At 54.7% G+C, this 21845-nt stretch overlaps 1 protein-coding gene across 1 annotated transcript; it reads left to right on the top strand.

The window, feature by feature from the left end:
* The first annotated feature begins 16294 nt into the window (after positions 1-16294).
* Positions 16295-21242, top strand: LOC137479122 (protein FAM163A-like). The gene is made up of 4 exons (XM_068199404.1): positions 16295-17574; positions 17933-17955; positions 18441-18555; positions 19381-21242. The coding sequence occupies exons 3-4, from the start codon at positions 18463-18465 to the stop codon at positions 19786-19788; spliced, it is 501 nt and encodes a 166-aa protein (XP_068055505.1). The 5' UTR covers positions 16295-17574; positions 17933-17955; positions 18441-18462; the 3' UTR covers positions 19789-21242.
* The last annotated feature ends 603 nt before the right edge of the window (positions 21243-21845 follow it).

The raw sequence follows: 21845 nt of genomic DNA, 5'->3' as shown, positions 1-21845 counted from the left end.
GAGGTGTCCTCCTGAGCACCCCTTGCATCCAGGTGAGGTCTCCTTTTTTCTCTCCATCTTGGACCTAGCTGCTCAGGTGTTGTTTCCAGTGTCAGTGGTACCACTCCAAGCACAGCATTCAAAGCAGAGGGAGAAAGGAGGGAGCTCCTTGTGGAATGCTTTGACCTCGCAGGCAGCAAGAAGAAGGGGGGCAGATGGTGTGGCCTGTTCTGCATCCAAAGTTTAGGACCACTTTGAATTGGACTGCTGCTGGTGAAACCCCTTCCTGGTGCTGCTGCAGGAGGGAAGATTGGCTCCTTCCTACTGACAGTGAGTTGGCAGGGCAAGTGAAGAGGGCTTGGGATGGACGAGGTTCCCCCTGGCCCCTGCTGCCCTCACCCAGTGTGAGCGGGCTCCTCATCCCCTCCCTGCTGCCAGGAGGCTTCTTTTCTGATTCAGCTCTTCCAGGGCAGAAGCTGATTGCAGAGGGGTTGCGATCTCACTTGTGCTTTTAATCCCACTGCTGTCAAGCTCCATTAGGAGGTTCGGCATCATCTCGCTACCTCTGGGGCTGGGCCGCCGTTTGCCCAGCCTGAAATGAGGACAAGTCTGGGCTACGCTGGAGCGAGCAGGGGCCGGGGAGGCAGGGATGCTTTAGGGGCCGAGGCTGCCCCCACTGCTCTCCCCTGCGCTTCCAGACATAGGAAGGGGCTGCAAGAAGTGTGAGACCAGCTCGTTTTGGTGGCCTGGCCACTTTGGGAGCAGGATGGAGAGGAGCTGGGATGGCGGCGAGAGCCACTCCCCAGGCACTGCGGGTGCTCGGAACCCCTCCGGCGCTGCAGCCTCAGCCCCCGCGCTGCTCCGGCTGCATTTGGGTGACCCGGGGCCGACCTCCCCCCGCTGCCGCCGCCGCACACGTGTGGCCGTGGCCGGGCTGCGTGCGGAGCCGGGCATCCCTCCCCTGCTGCCGCATGCGGTGGAGCAGGGGCTGCGGGAGGGGAAGCTGATGGGCCAGGAGCTGGGGCTGAGCGTCCTTCCCGGCATCACAAATCGGGCTGAACGGCTCGGCAGTGCCAGGGGAAGGTGCTGTCGCTCATCTCTGTCCTAGCCACCGATGCCCCATGAGTAGCTCCCTGGATTTCCATATGCTGCAGGAGGCTGTCCTAGGACCAGGCTGGCTCATCATTGCTCTCCTGGGCTTGTTCTCAGCCGTTTTGAAGCTCTGTCTGCCCATGTGCTTGCAGTTACCCGGAAAGGAGCTGACATATGACCAGAACATGAGGAAGGGCAGGGAAGGTGGGAATGCAGAGAGCCAGAGCCATACAGGCTTCTGGGGGCTGTCTGGGTGGTCGCTGGGGTAATGGCTCAGTCTTCCCTGATCTCCCTCTCACCCATGCTGAAGAAGAGTAGAGCCAGGCTTGTCAGCCCATGGCCAGGAGCAGCCAGTGCCAGGGTTTGGGCAGGCACTGCTGTCTTGATTATAGCCAGAGTGTGACTTTGAAAGGCTCCCGTGCAGCCAGGAAAGTTGGAGAGGGCTCTGCTCCTTAAAGAAAGAGGGGAGAAAACCTTCCAGTGGAGGTCTTAGCCCTACCCTGTGCTGGGGCTTAGGGGTGCTGGTTGGGGTTGGGGTAACACCACTGCACCCCTTGCTCCTCACTGATGGCTCCTGAAGCTTGCCAGTACATGAGCCTGACTTCTTCCCTGTGGCTTTGCCCCGTGCTGCCCTGTCACGTGGATGGCCAGTGGGTGATCCCTGGGAGGATGTTCCAGCCAAACCATGGAGCTTGTGCTTCCATGAGCCTGGTGTATGTGTGGTAAGGTCACACTTGGCTGCAAGGAGTTAATTTTCTGCTCTGTCTCTGTTTCCTACTCCGCTAAGCATCACCCAAACTCCCCCTTTGGGGCTGGGATGGGCTTTTCCCTGTGCCTGCTGCTGGCCCTGCTTGGAGCCACGTGAACCACAAATCCCGCTGGGCATGTTTTCCCTACCAACCCAGTGCTCTGGCTGTGCCCACAGTGATTGATGGGCCTCTGCCAAGACAAGCAGGGCTGTGGCTTGGCAGGCTCAGAGACCCTTCAGCAATCGATGCACCAAGGAAATCCCTGGCTCTCATGAGAGTATCACCTCCCTGCAGCCCATCTCCCCTACCCATGGGATCACTGGAGCAGGGTAAAACCTCCTTGCTGGAGAGCCCTAGGTTGCTCACAAGGTGGGGCATTTCCTTCCTGGAGCCAGGAAAAGCGGTTCAGATCCATCAAATATTTAGGCTTCATGTTTGTGGGTGAGCAAAAGGAAAGCTGTGTCTCATGCCAGAGCTGTATCCACTAATGATGGAAAGGGCGTCAGCACTTTCCCCATGCATGGGATCCCCGTGTTGGCTGGGAAAAATCCTACCTCCTCACACGTGCTGGGCAAGGAGGGTGAAAATCAACAGGTTTTTTAATTTATCCAAGTTTTCTATGGGCACCATCATTCTTGTAGCTGTCCCAGTGGATACAGCTGGTGGTGCTGTCCCTCCTTTTTCAGCCCAAACTTGCCCAGACTCCATGTGAGGGAACCTGTTCCCTTTGTGTGGCTCACTCTGTGTCTCCTGGGGAGGATGAACCTGGAGGGATGTGTTTACTCAGCTCAGGGCAAGCATCCTAGTTTTAGACTTAACAGTCCGAAATGTAATATGGGATATTTTCCCCACATCTGAACCATCTCAAGGTAAGGTAACGTGCACCCTGGCAGGGTCTAGGAGCACACAGATAAAGTACCCCATGGACTACCCAGATTTACCCTCCACAGCTTTAAATCCTGTCCCTTGATCCCCCTGGACTTTCGAGCTTCTTCCCATACCCCTGGGAGGGGAAGACTGAGCCAGCTCAAGAAGGGAAGCAGCTCTTGCTCCCAGGCTGATGCTCTGGGAGTGCGAGGGGTTAATACTACCCTGCTGCCTAATCACAGCCCAAAGCTGTAAACCCCACCCCGAGGGAACATCATTGCAGCTCTGGATGTAAAATACTCAAGCCTGAGCTTTCATGATATTTATCTTTGGGAAGGAGAAAGCATAACACTTGGCTAATGATATTAGGCAAGGCTCGTTCTGTCTCTCCTCCAGCACAGATGGATGGGCAGCCCTGTGTGCCCTGTGCAGTGTGGACAGCCCTGGTCCTTGACACCCGGGCTGGAGTTCCTAGATAGCTGTAGTGATGGAGAAAGATTCTCTTTTGGGCAATGCCCTCCCTTCACCAGCTCCTGGGGGAAAACAACCGGCTACCCATTCAGTGGGTGTACAGGTGCCGCGGCACACCTCTCCTCCACCACTGGCATAGGGGGTCTCTGCAGTCCCCCAGACACATCAGACTGGGGGTGGTGCAGCCACCCAGAGACCTTCCTGTGACACTGGTGCCTGGCTATGTGTGATCCCTGGGTTGCAGGATGGGGACATCCCTCAGACAAGGGAGGTGTTGGGGCTGCTGGGCAGCTCCTGCTGAATGTTCCTTGTGCGGCTGAGCTCATTTTTCAGTGCTTGTGCAGGCCAAAGCGAACCCACCGAGGTGTACGATGGCTAATTAATGCACATCTGGCATGGGAAATGTGCTGTGCAGGGGGAAGCTGTGCATTAGCTCCCCTGAGCTCTCCCCAGAGAGCAGGCAGGCTGGGGAGGCTGTGGCCGTATGCTCCTGTGTGGGGATGAGGGGGATGGAGGTCCAGTGAGGGGTGAGGGTCACAGGATCGTGCTGAGACACTGTAACCTATTGCATACACTCACCCCCCATCCAGAGATGCAGAAACACGCTCTGGCTGACTCCTGAGGACCTTTCCATGTGTTAATCCCCCATTTTCAGCCCAGAAACCCTGATGTTGAGTGCACAAGGCAACTAGAGAGCTTGAAACCCATGAGGAGCAGGCAAGATGCAGGTGAGGACAGAATTTGGCACTGTCAGACTTTTTCTGATTGATACAGCAGCCTTGGGCTCTGCTAAAATGAGAATAAAAGCAAGATGTAGCACAGAATGAAATAAATTCTCCTGCCAGCAGCTGCGGGTTCAGCTCCTGAGCATCCTCCAGCATCAGCGTTTTGGGCTGGTGGAAATGCTGGCCTGAACAGGAAGGAAATGATTGATGTGCTGGAGTGCAGGGGGGGTGAGGTGTACCAAGGCAAGGGCACCCAGGAGCAGGGCTCTGCAGCAGGGCTGGGGCTCTGTGCGCACACCTGGGCATCTTGTGGGGTTTGCCTGTGCAGATATTGTGGAAGAAGCACCTAAATTAAGGATTCACTGAGTTATTTACCTGAATGTTCATCCTCGTGAGTAAGGGTGTGGAACAAGAAGTCTGGCAGATTAGATTTTTTTTTACAACAGAGAAAAACCCAGAAGGAACCAAAAGTATTTTATGGATTTGTTTTAAAACTAGTCAGTGAAATCCTTTCCAGCACAGGAAAGATGGAATTTTATAAAATCCATAAGAACTTCCTGTGCTGATACAGTATTAGCTGCAATACTTACAAGGTTTAAAGACAATTGTACGTGTGGGCACTGCAATATCTGAGGGTAGCAGAGGGTGAGAGTCTGGCAGGCTCATGATCCCTCTATTGCCAGGGTACCTGGGGCCTGGCATGCTGAGCTGTTTGTGGTGCCCTGGCAGAGCTGATCCCAAGATGCCAACAAGGCAGGATGCTTTGCAGGTGCTTTGTGTTGCTCTTGCCCCAAAACAAACTGAAATAAGAACTTGACAAGTATTTTGTATCAAACTGCTGCTTGATTTGCCAGTAGTGCTAACCTCAAACACTCTGAACACGCCAGCTGAGCCTCCCAAACCATGTGTTTTATTTAAAACCACATCGACTGAAAACAAAAACTTTGGCTTCAATTTTCTTCCTTGTTGCAGAGCATCTGGCGCTCCTGTTTCTGAGCTTTTCCCAGCCACCACAAAATGGGAATCCCACCTTCTCTGTTCTGTTTGGTCACCCATGCATAGCTTTAAAAAATAATGTAACAACAATAGGAAAGACAGCTTGAGGGGGAAAAAAATGAGACCAGCATAGGAATCAGGCGAGCTGATAACCTGCTCACTGGAGCGATGCTGCTTCACATTGGCTTTGTTGTGATCTCCTGCAGTGCCCGCCTGCTTTGGGCCAGAGCCACGGGGGTGGTGGAGAAGCATCATCTGGATCTGGGCAATCTCAGCACCGTGTAAGCCAAGTGACTCCTTAAGCCCAAAGAAACTCTATTCCATGTCCAGCCATGGAAACGGCAAAATGTCAGTTCCTGAATTAGCTGTAATAATACCTCCCATGGCCCCGGCAGCGCTTGCTGAGGGGAGAAGTGGCTCTCCTGCATCCTGGGCTGTCATCACCTCCTTGCATCCTGCCCAGAGCAGCCCAGGAAATGACTTTGTCACTTTTCCTGGCCTCCTCCTCCTCCTCCGTGCTCGCCTGGATGTCTCTAATTCCGATCCCTCCAGCCACTCTGAAGCCCAGCTAACGGGAAAACACATCTCTCCTACCCTGTGCAGAAATACTCAGCGTGCTCGCTTTTCTCACTCAGCGCTCCTCTGTATTTGCCAGCCCTCTGATGTGCTGGAGTGGATGATGTGGATTCCTCTCTCGGCAGGGGAGTAGGGAGGCTGTCCCTGGCCGGGCTGAGCGCAGGTGTTTGCGTGTGCCACGCAGCCCTGCATCCCACAGCAGCCCTGCATCCCACAGCCAGCAGGCGCTTGGGTCCTGCAGCGCAGAGGGTAAGCGCTGTGGCAGGATCCACTTATCTGGCCTTTGCATTTCATAATTCATCCTGCCCTTTTGCTCAAGGCACAGAGCCCTTCGCATCCAAACGAGCATTCATTTCCTCCCAGCTCAGCTCTGCTGCTGGATCCCAGGGAGGAATCAGCGGGCTGGGCTCCTGGCACCACAAAGAGCAGCTGCAAGGGCTGGGCTGGAAGAACAGGGAGAGCAATCCGTGCCCAGCAGGATGCCCTGACGGACAGCAAGGTGACGGAGGAGAAGGTGAGTGGTGTTTTCTGCCCAGCTTTATAGCTTGCTCTGCAGGGAGGAAAAGTAACAGTGGTGTCTTGTCCTTAGAAACTGAAGCACAGGAGAGTTTGACTGCCTCGCTGTAGCAGAGGCCAGGACCTCACCAAGCTGCACTGCCTTGCCATGGCTTTTGTGCCCTGTTGAGACCAAAATCAGAGAGAAACAGACAAACACATGTTCTCCTAGCATGGTAATCCTCAGACTTGCAGCGGTCAGCTTGTGGTGCAAGGCATGAGATTCAATTATCTTTATCGTAGCTCGCAGCAGTGAGCAGCTCTCTGCTTCCATAGGCAATGCCAACTGCAAGCTGTACCTTCTCCAGCTTAAACTCTTGCTTTGAAACTTCAAATCTTCCCAGCAGCTGGACACCCTTACTGGGGACAATAGCGTTTATGTGTGTGTGGCTTCCCAGTGTCAGCTTGGGCTTGGGGCACACAGCAATGGGCTGAGCTTGCAGCAAAGCCAGCAGTGCCTCTGGCCTCACACTGGGGAGCCAGTGTCTGCTAAGAGAGATGTGTTTTACAGGGAATCGTGGGGAGGGGAGCTCGTTCTGTCTGAGAAATGGGGGACTTGGCTTGGCATCCCCACCCCTGGGCCTGGCTCATGCCTGTGGTGTGTGATGGATTTTTCTCCTGGCTGTTTGCAGAGGCAGAGTACAAGTAGCTGGGACATGGTGAATGGATCAAGCCAGAGCCTCTGGACACGCAGCCTGGGGCCGAGGCAGTGGTGACATCAGGAGACAGTGTTAGGGATGGGGGTGCTCAGGGGACTGCAAGAGTGGCTTTGGGGTGCCCGAGGTGCTGCAGGACCTGGGCACGGGGATGTTGCAGGTTTGTCAGTGACTGGGGTGCTGCAGGGCTTGGCTTTGGGGGTAGCCTGAAGGTACCCAAGAGTTCGAAGGTGCTGTCAGTGTGTGCTCCCCCGGGAGAGGATTAGGCTTTGTGTGTGTTGAGTGGGTGTCCCCCCTCTTTCCCCTACCGTGGGGCCGGGGGCGGTGCTGGGGGCGGCAGCTCCGGCCCCGACAAACTCCTCCCCCGCGGCCGGACCCGCCTGGGCGCTCCCGCTCCACCGCTCCGGTGATTATTCTTCCTATTATTTATTATTCCCGCTGTTATTGCTCTTGCCCTCCTCCTCTTCCTCCGGCCCTCCCCCGCCGTCCTGACCCGTCCCCGCCCCAGCCGCCGCCGCCGCGCTCCGGACCCGCCGCCGCCCGCTCCTGCCCGGCCCGGGCGCACAGGTACGGCTCGGGCACCCCGCCGCCCGCCTCCCCCGCTCCGCGGCTCTCCAGGGGCGTCGGGGCCAGGGAAAGGCTCTACCAGGGATTGGGGCTGCGGTGGGAAGGGGGGAGCCCGAATGGTGGGGGGCGCCGAGCACAACGGGCTGGGATGCTCGGGTGGGATGCTCCCAGCATCATCCTGCTCCCTGCATCCCGGGGCTGCTCCGGGTCCCCGCGCCACAGCTTCGTCTGGGCAAAGCTCCGGGGTTGTGGTGCCCTACAAGATCCCGACTCGTTTTCTCAGGGTTGTGTGGTCCAGCTTAGCGCTGTGCTGGGTTTGTTCAGTCCCCGTGAACTCTGATGGCAGCTCAGGTGGGTAGGACAGAGTTTTCCCGTCTCTAAACCTATTTCTTTGAGGCCACTTGAAGTTTTGGAAGTCCCAAGCCAGGGGCTTAGCCTCCTGCTCCTTCTTCTGGGGCCCAAAGCTTTGCCATTCATCAAGGACATGTCAGCCCATCAAATCCCCAAGCTCACCACCAAACCTCCCCAGAGAAATGGTGGCTGCCTTTGCTGAAGTGGAGGAAATCAAATCCTTTTGTTTATTCCGAAGGATCTCTGTTTTATCTCTCATTGGGCTGCGGTAATTAAAGGAGACCTGTGCTTGAGCTATTTGCCTGGCTTTTGTTTTCTCTTAAGGTTATCCTGGAGGATTTTATTCCCTCCAAAAGGGCATGTGGAAACATTTAGTGTTTTCAGCTGTATTTCATTTGTGTACTATTGATTGTCTCTCCAGCAGAGAGATTTTCTAAGGGGTGGTGGAATATTCCACCCCGACAGAGGTTTGTGTTTCTGAGGCTGTTTTTTTTTCCCTTCCCCAGCTTTGCCCCTTGCTTCTCTAAGCCTCAGAATTCCCTGTGATGCTGTTTGAGGGATACTGTGTGTACTGGGGCTGCTGGTTGGCATTCAGCTTTCTTCCTGCAGGATCCAAAGGGTTCTAACCTGGGCTTTGCCAGGGACTGGGAGAAAAGGCTTTTCCTGGGAAGGACTTTTTCACCTGTTGAAAATCCAAGAGGGGAGAGCATCAGTAGGTTGAACATCAGATCAGTGAGTCCGATCCTATTCCAGCACCATCTCTGCTGGGATGTGAAATCCTCGTCCATCTTTTTCCAAAGTGATGGATTTCAGCCTGGCCACAGGCCTGAGGGCATCCAGCTCCAGAGACCTGCTTAGGAGACCCAGCCCAGCCCTGCACTATTCCAGCCCAAAACACCCTTTGCAGGGTGCAAATCAGGTGTGAAGGATTTTCCACTTGGCAAACCCTCCTCTGTGGAGAAATGCAGAGCATCCTCCAGCCATTTTGCATGGGCATTTTGGGTGCATGGACTGACAGGAGAGCTGGGCAGCTGTGTGTGTCTGCTGGGAAGAGTCAGGATGGAGCGTTGAGCTGCTCCCAGCTGGTTCAGGATCACCCAACTTAGCCACGGGCACAAACAGGAACACAAGATATGTTCCTATTTCTGGGAGCTGCTTTGTGGTCATGCCTCAAATCCAATAGCCCCCAGGGCAAGTGGCGAACAGAAATAAGGTCAGGCTGTGGTGTTCCCTTTGTTCCCTGCCCTGGCTGCCTCCAACTTCTCCCCCTTCATCCTCCATCCCTGCTGCCCCCTAGCCCTCCTGGCATCTCTGCCCTCCTAACCTTCCCTGTTGCTGCTTTCCCACCAAGATGAAATATTTATCGTGGCTCTGTTACCCTTGTTTTATTGAAAACGAGTTTCACACTTCATTTGCAGGAGACATTTAGAGACTTCATGTTGGGTTTTCCTCCTCACTGGGTGAGTGTGGCAGTGTGTGCGTGACCACTCTGGCTGGCCCCGCTCCTGCCTGATGGGGCTGCTGAGGTGGAGCATCCTGAGTGATGGATGAGTCTGTAGCCCTGCTGTGTGATAAATCAACAAGAAAAAAAAAAAAAAAAAGGTCTGAAATCCAGCAAAGAGTTTAGCTCTGCAGGGCTGGCCTGCCTGTGCCCAGTTGCACTGTGCCTCCTTGTTCTGCCTGGGATGCAGTGGGTGAAAGGAGCGTGAGTAGCAACTGCAAATGAGCTTTTCCTGTAACTTTATGGAAAAGTCAGTCCTGGACCTGATCCTGGAATGACTCCACTTGAATTTACCACAAACAGCGGGGTTTGGTTCAGGTGCTGTGCCCTGTGTTTGACCCCAGAGCCATGTGTGGCCCCAGCTTTTCCTGGTGTGTGCAGCCATGGGGCTGTGGTCCAGGATCCCGATGGATGGGCCGTCTCTGAGAGATGGATTCCTGGTGGCTTGGAAAGCAGAGCTGTGGCTGGGTGACCCTGTCCATCCCACGGGGTGTCTGTTTCCAGATGGGCTGTCCTCCCACAGCACACCATCAGCATCATCGTGGGTACTGTGGTGTCTGAAGTGTAGAGCAGGAAAGGGAACCCGTGGCTTTCCCATCCCTGCATGGGGCAACTTTCCAGGAGGAGAGAACCTCAGGTCCATGTCAGTGGATTCACTCTGGTGAGAAGGGCAGGAGGGGCTTCCCAGTACGTGTCCTGAGGATGGGGATCTCTGGAGGTCAGAGCGGCTGTAAGCTCCTGTTCCCATGGGTGGCATGGCTGTCACTGGGTCTGCATCCCATTGGGAAAGATGAGGTACACGGGCTTCTCGTGGCTGGTGTCAGATTCCCTGGATTGCCAGTGGTGGGGTTTGGGCTGGCTCCCCTCCAGGCTGGCTGGTTTTTAGCATGGCCACTTTGTGGTGCCCTCCGGATGGGAGGAGCAGCTCATCCCTGTGTCATGTCCAGCTCTCTGCCAGGGTGACCTGCAGTGGCTCCCGTGCAAATCCCACCCTGCTCCTGCTATGGGGTCCTTGAAGCCCACCGGGAAGTTACAAACAGTTGTGTTCCCAAGGCTAGGAAATGGTCACCCAGAGGCCCTGGAGATGGGCATCCAATCTCTGGGCAAGTCACGTCTCCTCCCCGGAGCTCAGGGATGAGCAGCTGGTGGCAGCTGCCACATTGGGCAGACAGAGGCAAATGAAGAGAAGATCAGAGAGTTTTCTGGGTTATTTTTTGGATCCTGATCATAAAGCCACACTTCCAGAGCCAGCAGCTGGCCCTGATGTCTGGCCCCAAAAAGAGACAGTCTGTCTGCCTTGCGCTTTCGGGGAGGCTCCGAGAGCCCTCCCGACTGTAGTACTGGTGCACGTGGGAGGCTCCTCTCTCTGTATTGCTGCCTGAATGCAATTAGGCTTTAATGAGTCATTAAAATAAATCTCTGTTTCTACTCCAAGCGAACATGCCGGGGGGATGCTGACAGTCGGAGCAGCAGGTCTTGCATCATGCGGAGGAAGAGGCTGCCCTTCCCTGTGCCTTCCTTCCCAGGGCTGGCACCCTCCATCTCCCTTTCCCTTGGAAAAAAGACATTTCCCAAGCACCATGCAGATTAGCAGCTACTGTGAGAGTGGGATTAAACTATAACCAGCCCTAGGGTTGGGTTTTTTGTTGGAGGAGCTGTAATCTGGGGGGTTATCTGTTCCCTGGTGCCAAAGGGCATCTGGCCAGCTGGAAGTGGGCAGAGATGTACTTGGTTTGTTAGAGATGCTGATGGCCATGTCCTGTTTAACCCTTACCTGGATCTGGTAGGCAGCTGGGAGAGATCTTAGCTGGCCCCATGGCTGGATGGAGATGATTGTGAGGCAAGCAGCAAAATGTGAAATGGAAAGTGCAGTGATTCACCGATAGGCATCCATACAGTTTTCCTAATTGTAATGTAAGTGGGATTTAAAGACCTCCTGAGCCAAGAGGGGTGGTGGTGGCCCCTCACCTTATGGGCAAACACAAGGCTCATCTCCTGTCATTTCTCTTAACTGGTAAACAGTGCAATTAACCCCTAATGATGTCTATGCTAGTTGAATCCCTCCACAGTGGCAGTCTAGCTGGCACACTTGCAGGCAGGAGGGCAGATGCTGGCAGGACACAGAGGGACATCCCCTGCATGTCCCTGAGGAGCAGCACCCTTCAAACACCTGTCACTCTTTCAGCCACCAGTCCCCAGGCTGCAGGAGGGCACAGGTTAAACCCAGGGGGTGAGACAGAGAATTTATGTTGTGTTTTATTTTAGCAAAACACGTAAATTGGGTGACGCCGCGGCACAATGGATCCGACCCGGTGTGCTGTGCCAGGGGACTGCAGCTGATGGGATTACAGAGGCTCCAGCCTCATCCAGAGCTTTTCCCCTGGGCTTTGCTTTCGGGAGAAGAGCTTGCTGCTTCATGGAAAGGTTTTGCACAAGTTGTATTTCATGTGTCAGGCTGGGAGGAACTGGAATAGGGCAGCAAGGACAGATCCATGTGGGAGCTTGGAAACTGGGGAAAGAGTTTTCATGGGAATGGTGGAAATGAGGTGGGAAGGGTAAGAGGGCATCGATGTCCAGGCAAGAAGAGTGACAATGAAGTGGTGCCTTGGAGGAGAAGTTGTCCTAGGGGTTGTTTCACAGAAAGCTGCTGAGAAACTGGCTTAATGAAAAAAAAATCTTTGGAGGGAAACTCACTGCTCTGCTTGGCTGGATCTTGTTGGGGATGCTCTGTGGGGTTTCTCTGAACAATGCTTCTGGGATTGATCCTCTTCTTCCACTCTGTGCCTGGGATGAAAAAGCGTTTGGTGTCCCTGAGTCCTGGTGGAATTAGTCCCCGTGGAGAGCAGAGCATGTACCTTCCTGTGGGGGAGGAGCAAGACAATCAAACGGGGAGAAGATCGTATATCCACAGAGTGTGTTTGCAGCCCCAGGGAACGTATATCCACAGAGTGTGTTTGCAGCCCCAGGGAACGGAGAGATTTGGCTGAGGTCTTCATGTCCTTGCCCTGATGGGAAGAGCCCGCTGGTGTGAGAAGTTAAAGGTTTCATCTTGAAGCAATTAGAGTGCTGGAGAGACCTGCCCAGGGCTGGGAATGAACAGTGGAGCATCCTTGGCAGGAGGCTGGCAGATCACACTGCTGGGGAGAGTGCTGGGAATGCTGGCTGATGCTGGGGAATACCTGTGCTGCGTTGGTGCCTTGCCACGGGGTTAAATCAGTCATGGGATACCCACAGCAGTGCAAGCTGCAAACACCAAGGGTGGAATCAGGGTGGAAGCAAATAACCTTTCCTGCTCCCTTCCAGTATCACAAGGATCCACATCTTTTGCTGGATGTTGTAAGCACCCATTGTGACAGGGGCAACATGGGGGTGCAAGTAAGATCCAAGTCCTTGCTCTCCAGGTCTGTGTCCTCCAGGGATCCACAGTACAGCAGGATCCAGCCTGGGCTCTGGCTCTCCTCAGGTTGTGGCCATAGGCAAGGTCCCAAGCCATTAGCACACATGTGTGGGGAAATTCTCCAGCTTTTTGGAAGGGTCAGTCTCACCTGGGACACACCCAGCACCCTGGCTCGCTGCACTCCCGGCTGCTGCAGCTGCTCCTCACGGGGGTGTGTGGGTGCTGGGAGGGACGGTGCCTGCAGCAGGGATGCTGGCCAGGTGCTGGCTGGCTCCGGAGCGCCCGTGGGGATCTGACGTGCAGGATAATCTCAAAAGCCTTTCTCTGTGCGGCTTGGCTTCGTGCCACCGGTTTTGTCCCCGGTTATTTTGGGAGCACGGCGGAGCGGCTCCCCGGCACACACTCCTGGCCTTGGCCACGCGGGGCTTTTGCCAGGACCTGGCCCGGGAGGAGCCCCGGGCACAGCGGCGGGAGATGAGCCGTGTGGATATTCCCATCCTGCATCCCGCTGTGGGCTGCCCACGACTGGCGCCTTCCCCGTGTCCGGGGCTGCTCCCCACCCTTCCCGGGGCTGCATCCACCCGCCCTGGCTCCTGAGCTGGGCTGACTGGGAGCCGGCTGGGCAAACACAGCGGGCAGGAGACGTGGTGGGGGATGAGGAGGGAGCTGCCGTTCTCCAGCCCTGCGTTTTAAGCCGCCCTGCAATGAGGAGGAGCTGCAAATGGGGTTGTAATTATACAGAGACTTGCCTTGATCCAGGTGTAGCCCTGGCTGAGCCCACGGGGTTGATGTCTGTGTGTGTTTTTGGGGACAGGGCGGGATGACAGTCCCTTCTGTGTCCCTCCATCTTATCCACGGCTGCAGTTAATCCACGCAGGCAGGCGAGACGGGATCTGAATAGTCGCTTAAGGAGATAAAGGGCAGATGAGATGCTCAAGTAACGATATACCAGGATAATCCGAGCCTGAGACGTCCCAGCCTGCAAAGCTGCCCTTCCTCTAGAAGTCTGAGAAGTGCTGGGAGGTGTCCCAGGGAGAGGAATGCAGATGTGGCAGCTGGTCCCAGGATGTGCCAGGGCTTCACACACCTGGACAGAGATCGGAGGGGGATGCTTGGTCCTTTGTGGCTGTAAAGACAAATTCCTCTTGGCAGGGAAGTTTTCCTGGGTCCCCACAGGGCAGGATGAGGTGTGGTGTGGGAGGCAGTGAACCTGGGTGGGCAAGAAGGTGGTTTCTGGTGGAGTTTGATGGCCAGGAGAAGGGATCCCCCGGGCTCAGTGGGTCAGGAGCACAGTGTTACAGCAGGAGTGCAGCCCTTCTGCCCACCTGGGAGCTGGGGTCTGCCTGGCACCTTCCACCATTGAGGGTGTTTGATTTTTTTTTTAAATTGAGATTAATATCTTGCCTTTTCCACAAAGCTTTTGCAAGAAAAGAGCTGGTTTCACATCCTTGTTGGCATTTTGTCTTTCCCATCCCTGAGCTGGGAAGAGGCAGTGGGGAGCCTTAGGGAGCTGGTCCAAGTGGTGGAGGGAAAGCAAGGGCAGACTTGCAGCAGGGCACAGAATTTTTGGTTTTGATGACTGCCTGTGACTCACTGGAGCCTCAGCGGGGGGACAGTGTCACCTCTGCAACCTGGCTGCCCTTGTGGTAGCCGGGAGTAGGGTGTTGGCTGCAGCAAAACTGCTGGGAAAAACCCACGTGGCTCAAGGCACCAAAAGCATCACAGCAGGAAAAAGCCTTGGGGAGGAAATGGGTCCCACGAAACACCCTTTCTGCTGGGAAAAACCTTATTGGGAGTCCTCTGCAGCAGGCAGAAATAAAAGTTTTCCCAACTGCTGCTGTGATTTCTGTCTGCAGACTGGTCCAGACTCCAGTATAACTCCAGCAGAACCAGCAGCAGGTTCTGCAGATTTGGCTTCACAGTGTCCCAGGGGTTTGCCACCTGGACAGGAAGCCTGGGGGCGAGCCCTGGGACCGGAGGGAGGCTCCTGGGGGACTGCCAGCTGCATCCCACCATATTGCCATTGCTCTGGGTAAAATTTCACTTGGCTCAGCTCGCTTGTGTGGTGAGGTCTCCTTGGCTCTGCCCCCCCCGTGGCTTGGTTTGTCCCCTCATGCTTTGCAGTACAGAGCACCTGACATACAGGGAAATTGGGGGACCCCAACCTTGCCTGAGCACTCCTCTTGCCCCATGGCAGTGGGTTTGCAGCAGAGGGTTGATCCCCCTGAATCTCACTGGGCTGAGTCCATGTGGTTGCAGCTGCCTGGGAGCTGCCCTGTTGCTGCTGCCGTAATCTGTTTTGAAAAGGCAGCCCCTGATGCTGGTTTTTTCCAATTAGGCCCTGGGAGATGACTCTGGTGAGGCAGCGGCTGGTCTAATTTACCAGGCAGACATTTCATTGAATTATCCCGTGAGCTGCAGAGCAAAACCAGGAGAGCAGAGCTTGGGCTGGGGCAGGACTTGTGGCAAGGTTTGGCATGATGCTCTTGGTGTATAACCGTGCCCTGCCCCAGCCTAAACCTGCTCCCGAGCTCTGGTGGGAATGTTTGACCCCTGTCGGGTGGCAGGGATGAGCTCGAGGCTGCGGAGACGCCCAGGGTCAGAAAGAACGGCAGCATCTCAGCTGGGATGGGAGTGCTGGTGGCTGGCAAAAACCTCGCCATCGACTTGCAAACCGTACAAATCTGCTATGGATGTCATTAAGGGAGAATACATACAGAAGCCTGAGATGCCACTCGTTCACAGAGTCACTTTTCAGGCCCTAACTTTGAGCCGTGAGGCAACATCAATTAAAGAAAATGTATCTCTGCAGCAAGCGGCTCTGCCCGCCTGCCCGGAGGAGTTCGACAGAGCCACGGACCCGCCCGCCCCCGACCCGCCGGGGACAGAGTGACACCGCTCTGATCACTCCCCGAAAGGCAGGGAGGACGGTAACGCAGCCCTGCTCATAGAAATCCTGGTTTTATTCAGATGATTTGTGTGCCACAGGGTCCCCGCGGGTTGTTGCCTCTCCCGAGGAGCCCAGGAGCGGGTGAGCAGCGAGTGCCAAGGCATCTGCTCCACCTGGGATATTTAAACAACTCTCGACTCCCTTTTTAAGCCAGAAGGAGAAATGGGACTAAGCCTCGGGGAATTGGATTTGTGCATCCCCCTCTGTGTCCTACACTGCTCCTCTGTGTCGTATCCTGCTCAGCTCACAGTGCAGCCTAGGCTTTTACAGGATCCATAAAGATGTATGGCCTTTTGCTGGGATGGAGTGGTGGGGCTGTGTGGAGCTGAGCCACTGGAGCCCAAAATGCTCCTTTCCCAGCAGGTGGGGATGTGTTTGGGAAGGGTGAATGGAAAAGGGGTATGGGCTGGTTCCTGGTGGCAGAGGTGTGAAAAGGCTGCTGTAGCTGTCCTGCCCCTTTCTGGACATACTTAATTTGTAATTCCCAAAACCCCAGTTACTCCTGAGACTGGCTCTTTCTCCTTCCCTGGGAGGTGTTACATTCCCTTCTTCATCCGTGCAGAAGAGAGCTGTGGGCTAGAGAAAGCTATTTTATAGTCACAAATGTGGTAGGAAATGAATTTCTGGGCTGCTGGTGGGCTGGGTTTGGGGAAGGGGCGAAGGGTAGGAACTTCCTCCTCTTGAAAAACACCTCTTCCAAAGAGAAAAGGAAAGGCAGCACTTCTCTTGTGCTTCATTTTCATTTTTGGCTTTGTTTAACATTCACTATTTAAATAAGGAAGAGCTCAGTTCCTGAGCAGGGCTAGTGAAATGCTGACCCCAGCATTCCCAGAAATGGGAACACCAGAGATGGAGCATGTGGAAGCTCAGCCATCCTCTGAGACACTCAGGTCTCAGAGGTGACCAAAGGATCCCCAAGGCTAGTCCCTCCTTGCCTGGGGTCATTCTCCAGGGCTGCCTGCTCACTCCAATCCTCAGGCTAATTGGATGCTGCTCTCTGAGCTCTAAATCAAATCACAGCACCCATGAAATGAAGTTTTCTGGATGTGAACAGCTGCCTGCATCATCCATCACCGCCCAGCTTGCGGCGTGTCCGTCTTAGGGTCATCAAAGGTCAGCATTTGCCATTTTCAGCCACCCACTGTCACCTTTTCCCTGTTAAGGAAGGCACCTGGGGAGGTGACAACTGCACCAAAGGCTCCCTGCGTGTCCCCTCACACTCCTGGCAGTGGTTCAGGGTACAGTTTGGTAACAGGGAGCAGGAGCTGAGTGTGTTGGTCTCTATTATTAGCTCTGTGCCGGGTCTCCTGATGGATGGCGATATTAGCTGGGTTATGGACATATTGATTTCTTTGGGGTTTTTTTTCTCCTTTGTTTTGTGTGTAAGAGCGGCTCAAGGAGGAAATCCAATGCGTGCTCGCCTTTTGGCTTCCTACAGGAACTTCCCATTGAGCTGAAAATCAATTTGTAGCAGGCAGGATGTGCAAACCACCACAGCAGAGTGAGGAGGGTGGGTGATATTTGGGGAGGAGGGTTCCACACTGTGCCTGCTGGGACGTGCAGGGGCCAGGACAGAGTTGGGAAGGTCTCGCCTGGAAGCTGCCACCTCTCTCCGTCAATTAGGGCCGTGTGGTGAGTGGGTAATTAGATCTCCTCAGCTGCAACGGGCTGGCACTTGGGCCCTATCAATTATCCCTGCTCTGGATGAGGCACAGAGGGACGTGGGGGCCAGAAATGAAATGCGGCTGTGCTGCTGTCGCCAGGGGGCTGGGGGTGATGGGGCCATAGCTGCATCCACTTCTTGCTACAAGTCCTCAGTTTTGGTGAAATGGCAGATTTGGGGCATGGCATCATCCTTTCCTGGCAGTTTGTTTTACCCACCTTTGCAGCACCCACTTTTCCTGACAGTCTTCCTAGAAAAACCCAATTAATTTAGCCCCACTGCAGTGACAGAGGTGGCATTGGTAGGGATGGGGACACTGGGCAACCCCTTTGGGATGGGGGATGAGATGACAGTGGAGTTTTTCTCCTTGTTCTCCCTCCCAGGGCCGCTGAGTCCTCCCGTGGCCATGTGGTGCTGCCTGACCCCACCGTCCGGCCCAGGGCCAGTGTGACTGCAACATCCTGCCTGTCCTTTTCTGGGTAAGTGTCCGTGGGGTGGAGGAGGATGCTGGGGCTTGCCTGTCCTGGAGACGATGGAGGAGAGATTTCGTTTCCCAGCGGCACCTAAAACAGCAGCGCGATGATGCATCCGCCTTCCTTGTAATAAATTTTAAAGTGGAAAAGGCCAAGTGCTGACTAAGCCAGGCCTGTGCCCTGTTCCTGTAGAGCTTGGAAAATGCTTCCTTTCCTTGCTTCACATTAAAGATAATGACACGGGGGTGAAGCAGGGCTTCCCGCAGGTCCCAAATCAAGGCAAATTCTTGAGAAAGGGGGAAAGGCAGGCAGGTGCAAGGGGTGCTGTCAGGCCATGTCTAACCTCTCCCTCCACTTCTTCCAGGTCCAACGCCTCCGTCACTGAACGTGAGTATCCCCTGAGTGCCATGGCATGGGGATGGGGCTGGGGGCTGCTTAGCCTTTTATTTAAGTGCCTGACAGGCAGCTGGGGTGCAATTTTTGGGCTCAGGCTGTTGTGGAGTTCAGAGGCTCCCCTTTGGTTTTGCCTGGTGAAAAGTCCAGGTTTGTTTCTGCATTTTGAAACAGAATTTGGATTTTCTGCCAGGAGGGTGGAAAACATCCCTTTTGGCTCAGTAAGGGTGAGGTTTTGCCAGTGGGCTGTGGGGTGTTTGACAAAGACCCCAAGCCAGAGCAAAAGTAACAGTGAAGGGATGTGATTGCTGCATCTCAGATGTCTTCTCACTAAGAGGAGGAGGATAATACTGGATGATACTTTTCCAGTTGGGGAGAGGGGAATGAGGAAGCAATTATTTTGGGATGGTTTGTGAGGATCACATCCATGATGTGATGACAGAACCAGGGAAGGTGAGTTTTGTGTCCCTGCCTTCCAGAGTTTGATGGAGAATCGGTCGGATGACAGCGGGAACTGTTGTTATCACCGGGGGAATCCTAGCGACGGTGATCCTACTGTGCATCATTGCTGTGCTCTGCTACTGTAGGCTACAGGTGAGTGTCCTCTGCCTTGCCTTGCACTGGAATGGGCTCCCCAGGGCAGTGGTCACAGCCCCAAGCCTCCCAGAGCTTAAGAAGTGCTTGGACAATGCTCTGAGGCACATGGTGATTTTTGGGCTGTCCTGTGCAGGGCCAGGAGTTGGACTCTCTCCTTCCAGCTTGGGATATTTTAGGATTCTGTGCTCCCCGGGCCAAGGTGTTGCTGCAGGAAGGGTCTGGATGGAGTTTTTTTGCCTGTGATGGCAAGGAGTTGAAACCTCCTATCCCGCCAGGTGCTGCAGTTTTGTCCTTCCCTCCCCTAGGTGTGGGGAGTACTGCCCTGAGGCTTTTGAGGCTCTACAGCACTTGCTAATTGAGGTGCAGGCTTGGCTGGGTTTGCAATACCAGATGGAGATTTTTATATATATATAATTTTTTTTCCCCCTTGTAAATGAACCGAGGAGGCTTTCAAGAGCGGCTAGCTACAACCTCTTGCTCTTTAAAAGTTAATGCGAAGTCTGTGCCATGCAGCAATGCCCGTGTGATGAAAAGCACAGCGCTTACTTGGAGCAGTCTTCAGCTGGCAGGATGAAATAGTTTCCCCTTGCAAACCTCACAGGGGGATGAGGGTGATTTCCCCAGCAGGTGCCTCCTGCAGCACACTCAGGTCCAGGTTTTGTCTGGCTTCTGCCACTTCCCAGGACGCAGGAATGATGGAGCAGATCAGCGAGCGGCCCCAGAGGGTTTCTCTGGCAGGGGGATGAGGGGACTGGGGATGTGGCAGGGCTGCCCCACCAGCTGCTCCGCTTCCCCTCACACAACCCCTTCCCTTTCCCGCAGTACTACTGCTGCAAGAAAAATGACTCCGATGAGGAAGAGGAGGAGGAAGAGGAGGAGGAGGAGGAGGAAGAGCCCGACCTGCCCACGCACTCGCACCTCATCATGTGCAACGCCTGCAGCTCCCGCATGGTGGACGGGCAGGGCAGCCCCGCGCCGCCGCCCAGCGAGCTCAACCAGCACGGGGCTCACACCTTCTGCCCGACCTGCTCCCCCTACGGCTCCCCCTTTTACATCCGGACTGCCGACATGGTGCGCAACGGGGGCGAGAGGGTCACCTACACCCCCGCATGCTACAAGGAGATGGGGCCGCCCCTCAACATGGCCTCCCTGCAAAGCTACACGGTGAGCCGCCACGGCCTCCTCCGCGACAGCTTCCCGAACCCGCGGGCCATCAGCACGGAGGTGTAGTCACCATTGCCACTAGCACAGGGTGTCCCCGGCTGGCGCCTGCTCCAGGGAAGGGGCTTTTCACTTGTCTTTGAGGAGAGGAGCCCGTAGGCTGCCCGAGGCCAGCGCCGTCCTGCTGAGGCGCCCAGCACGGCCAAGCCTCGCGGGCCAGAAGGCGAGTGAGACCTCAAAGGGCAACGTTGAACCGGCCACCTCCAAACCCATCATAAGTGTCATTATTATCTACTCTCTCTCCCAAAGGGACTTGTCTAACGAGGGCTATGTACAGTACAACCTAATTTAATTACCCCCGGCTCCCTGAGCCCAGTGAGGCCTTCGGTGTCCCCACACAGCCAGCCGAGGTGATGCCCGCTGCCTCCGGCACACGGAGCAATGGGATGATCATCCAGGGCCAGCTGCCATCCCCGGTGAATCCCAGTGCCCAGCAGGGCATGGCAGCGCTCCTCAGCCATGGGGACGTGAAGAAGGGAAGATCCAGGTCATCCTGCTCCCCTCGTACTGCGTCAGTTGCCGCTAGCAGTTAGCTTTTCTGTTCAAGTGTAAGGTAGGGCACCGTCTCCCACCTGCTTCGGTCTTTGCACGTGCTGAAGAAGTTCAGGACATGAATTTAGGTCACTGCCAGGGGAGGCAAAGTTCCTTGCAAAAATGCTCACCCATGCCAACAGGCACAGGCCAGTCCCTCTGCGGCCAAAGCCCCCACCTCTTCTACTCTTCACAAGCTTTCTTAGGAACAGTTTTAACTTGGACCCTTGAATATGGCAAGATTTTACTTTGGGGAAGAATTGAATTCCTAAATAAGCAGTTTTGGTCACCTTCAGCTTTCAAAGCCCCACACTGACAGCTCCGACAGCCAGAGGAAGGTTGGCTTTAGGATGGATTTTGCTTTCGACAGCAACAGCAGAGCCCACTGGCTCATGTCTCCTTTGCAGGGCCCTCCCACTGGAGAGTGATGTTCAAGTGGTTGGGGTCCCCCTGCTTTTGCTTCTGGAAGAAGAGGGTGCAAGACCCAAATGTGTCTTGAGCACATTTAGGTTCCCAGGCACTGCAGCCGGCAATGACAGCCAGTGACTCTGCCTTTCTGCAAAAATGAATGTGGGAAAGTTTCTTCTTCCTCCATAAATCAAATTATGTGAAAAATTACTAAAGGGACATCTCCATCATTCCCAGGCACTTCCATAGCAACCAGTGCAGGACTGCTCTGCTGAGCACTTCCCATTCATGGCAGGGAGGAGGGACAGGGACAGCAGTGATCCCTGCAGATGCTGTTGGAGGCAATGGCAGGAAACCCTTGCCATGCCTTTGCAATATAGGGTGGGACTGCTCAGAAATATGAGTGGTGGGATTTTATTTTCACCACTGCAATTTAGAAATCATCCCACTGCTCACAGAAGGATTTGGACTTCACCTCCCCACTCACACACGGAAAAAGTAGGTCTCAGCACACAGACACATGTTACCAGGCAATAGGCTGATGTACACATTGGACCTGCCCATGCCTTGGCACTTCTGATCTGAGGAAAGGAGCCAAAACATCACAAAACATGGTGATGGTCCTTGTAACCAAACACCTTGCCCCGCCTGCGTTTTACACACACTTCTGAGCAAATGTTATGCACCATCTCCCCCACCTCCAGCCCAAAAAGACATTGCATTTCCATTATCTGGAGACTCAGTCTGGCTGCATTGCTTTTAGAGTCTCTTTCCATTCTCCAAATAGTGACAGCAGGTTTTAATGTCCTCTCACATTAAGGGCAGGCAGGAGGGAAGCTCTCTGGATCCCACTGGTCAACAGTCTGTGGCTCCTACTGCTTCCCATCTAGCCAGTGCTCCTCCCTGAAAACATGGTCTGTAACTGGAAGAAAATCTTGGCTAACTTGATAAATCTCGTTCCTTCCCACCAGAGCATCTTTCCGCTAGGTGTCATCGTGCTGGGAGCCAGGAGAAGTTAATGTGTCCCAGCATGGTCTCTGCCAATCGGCCCCGTGATGCCGTCCCCTTGGCGGGCGCAGAGCCAGCACACGGACACGGCAGCTCCTGGCATCCAACTCTACCTCTTG

The sequence above is a fragment of the Anomalospiza imberbis genome, chromosome 9, assembly GCF_031753505.1.
Source record: "Anomalospiza imberbis isolate Cuckoo-Finch-1a 21T00152 chromosome 9, ASM3175350v1, whole genome shotgun sequence".
NCBI lineage: Eukaryota > Metazoa > Chordata > Aves > Passeriformes > Viduidae > Anomalospiza > Anomalospiza imberbis.
This window is presented reverse-complemented; position numbering and strand designations above follow the sequence as displayed.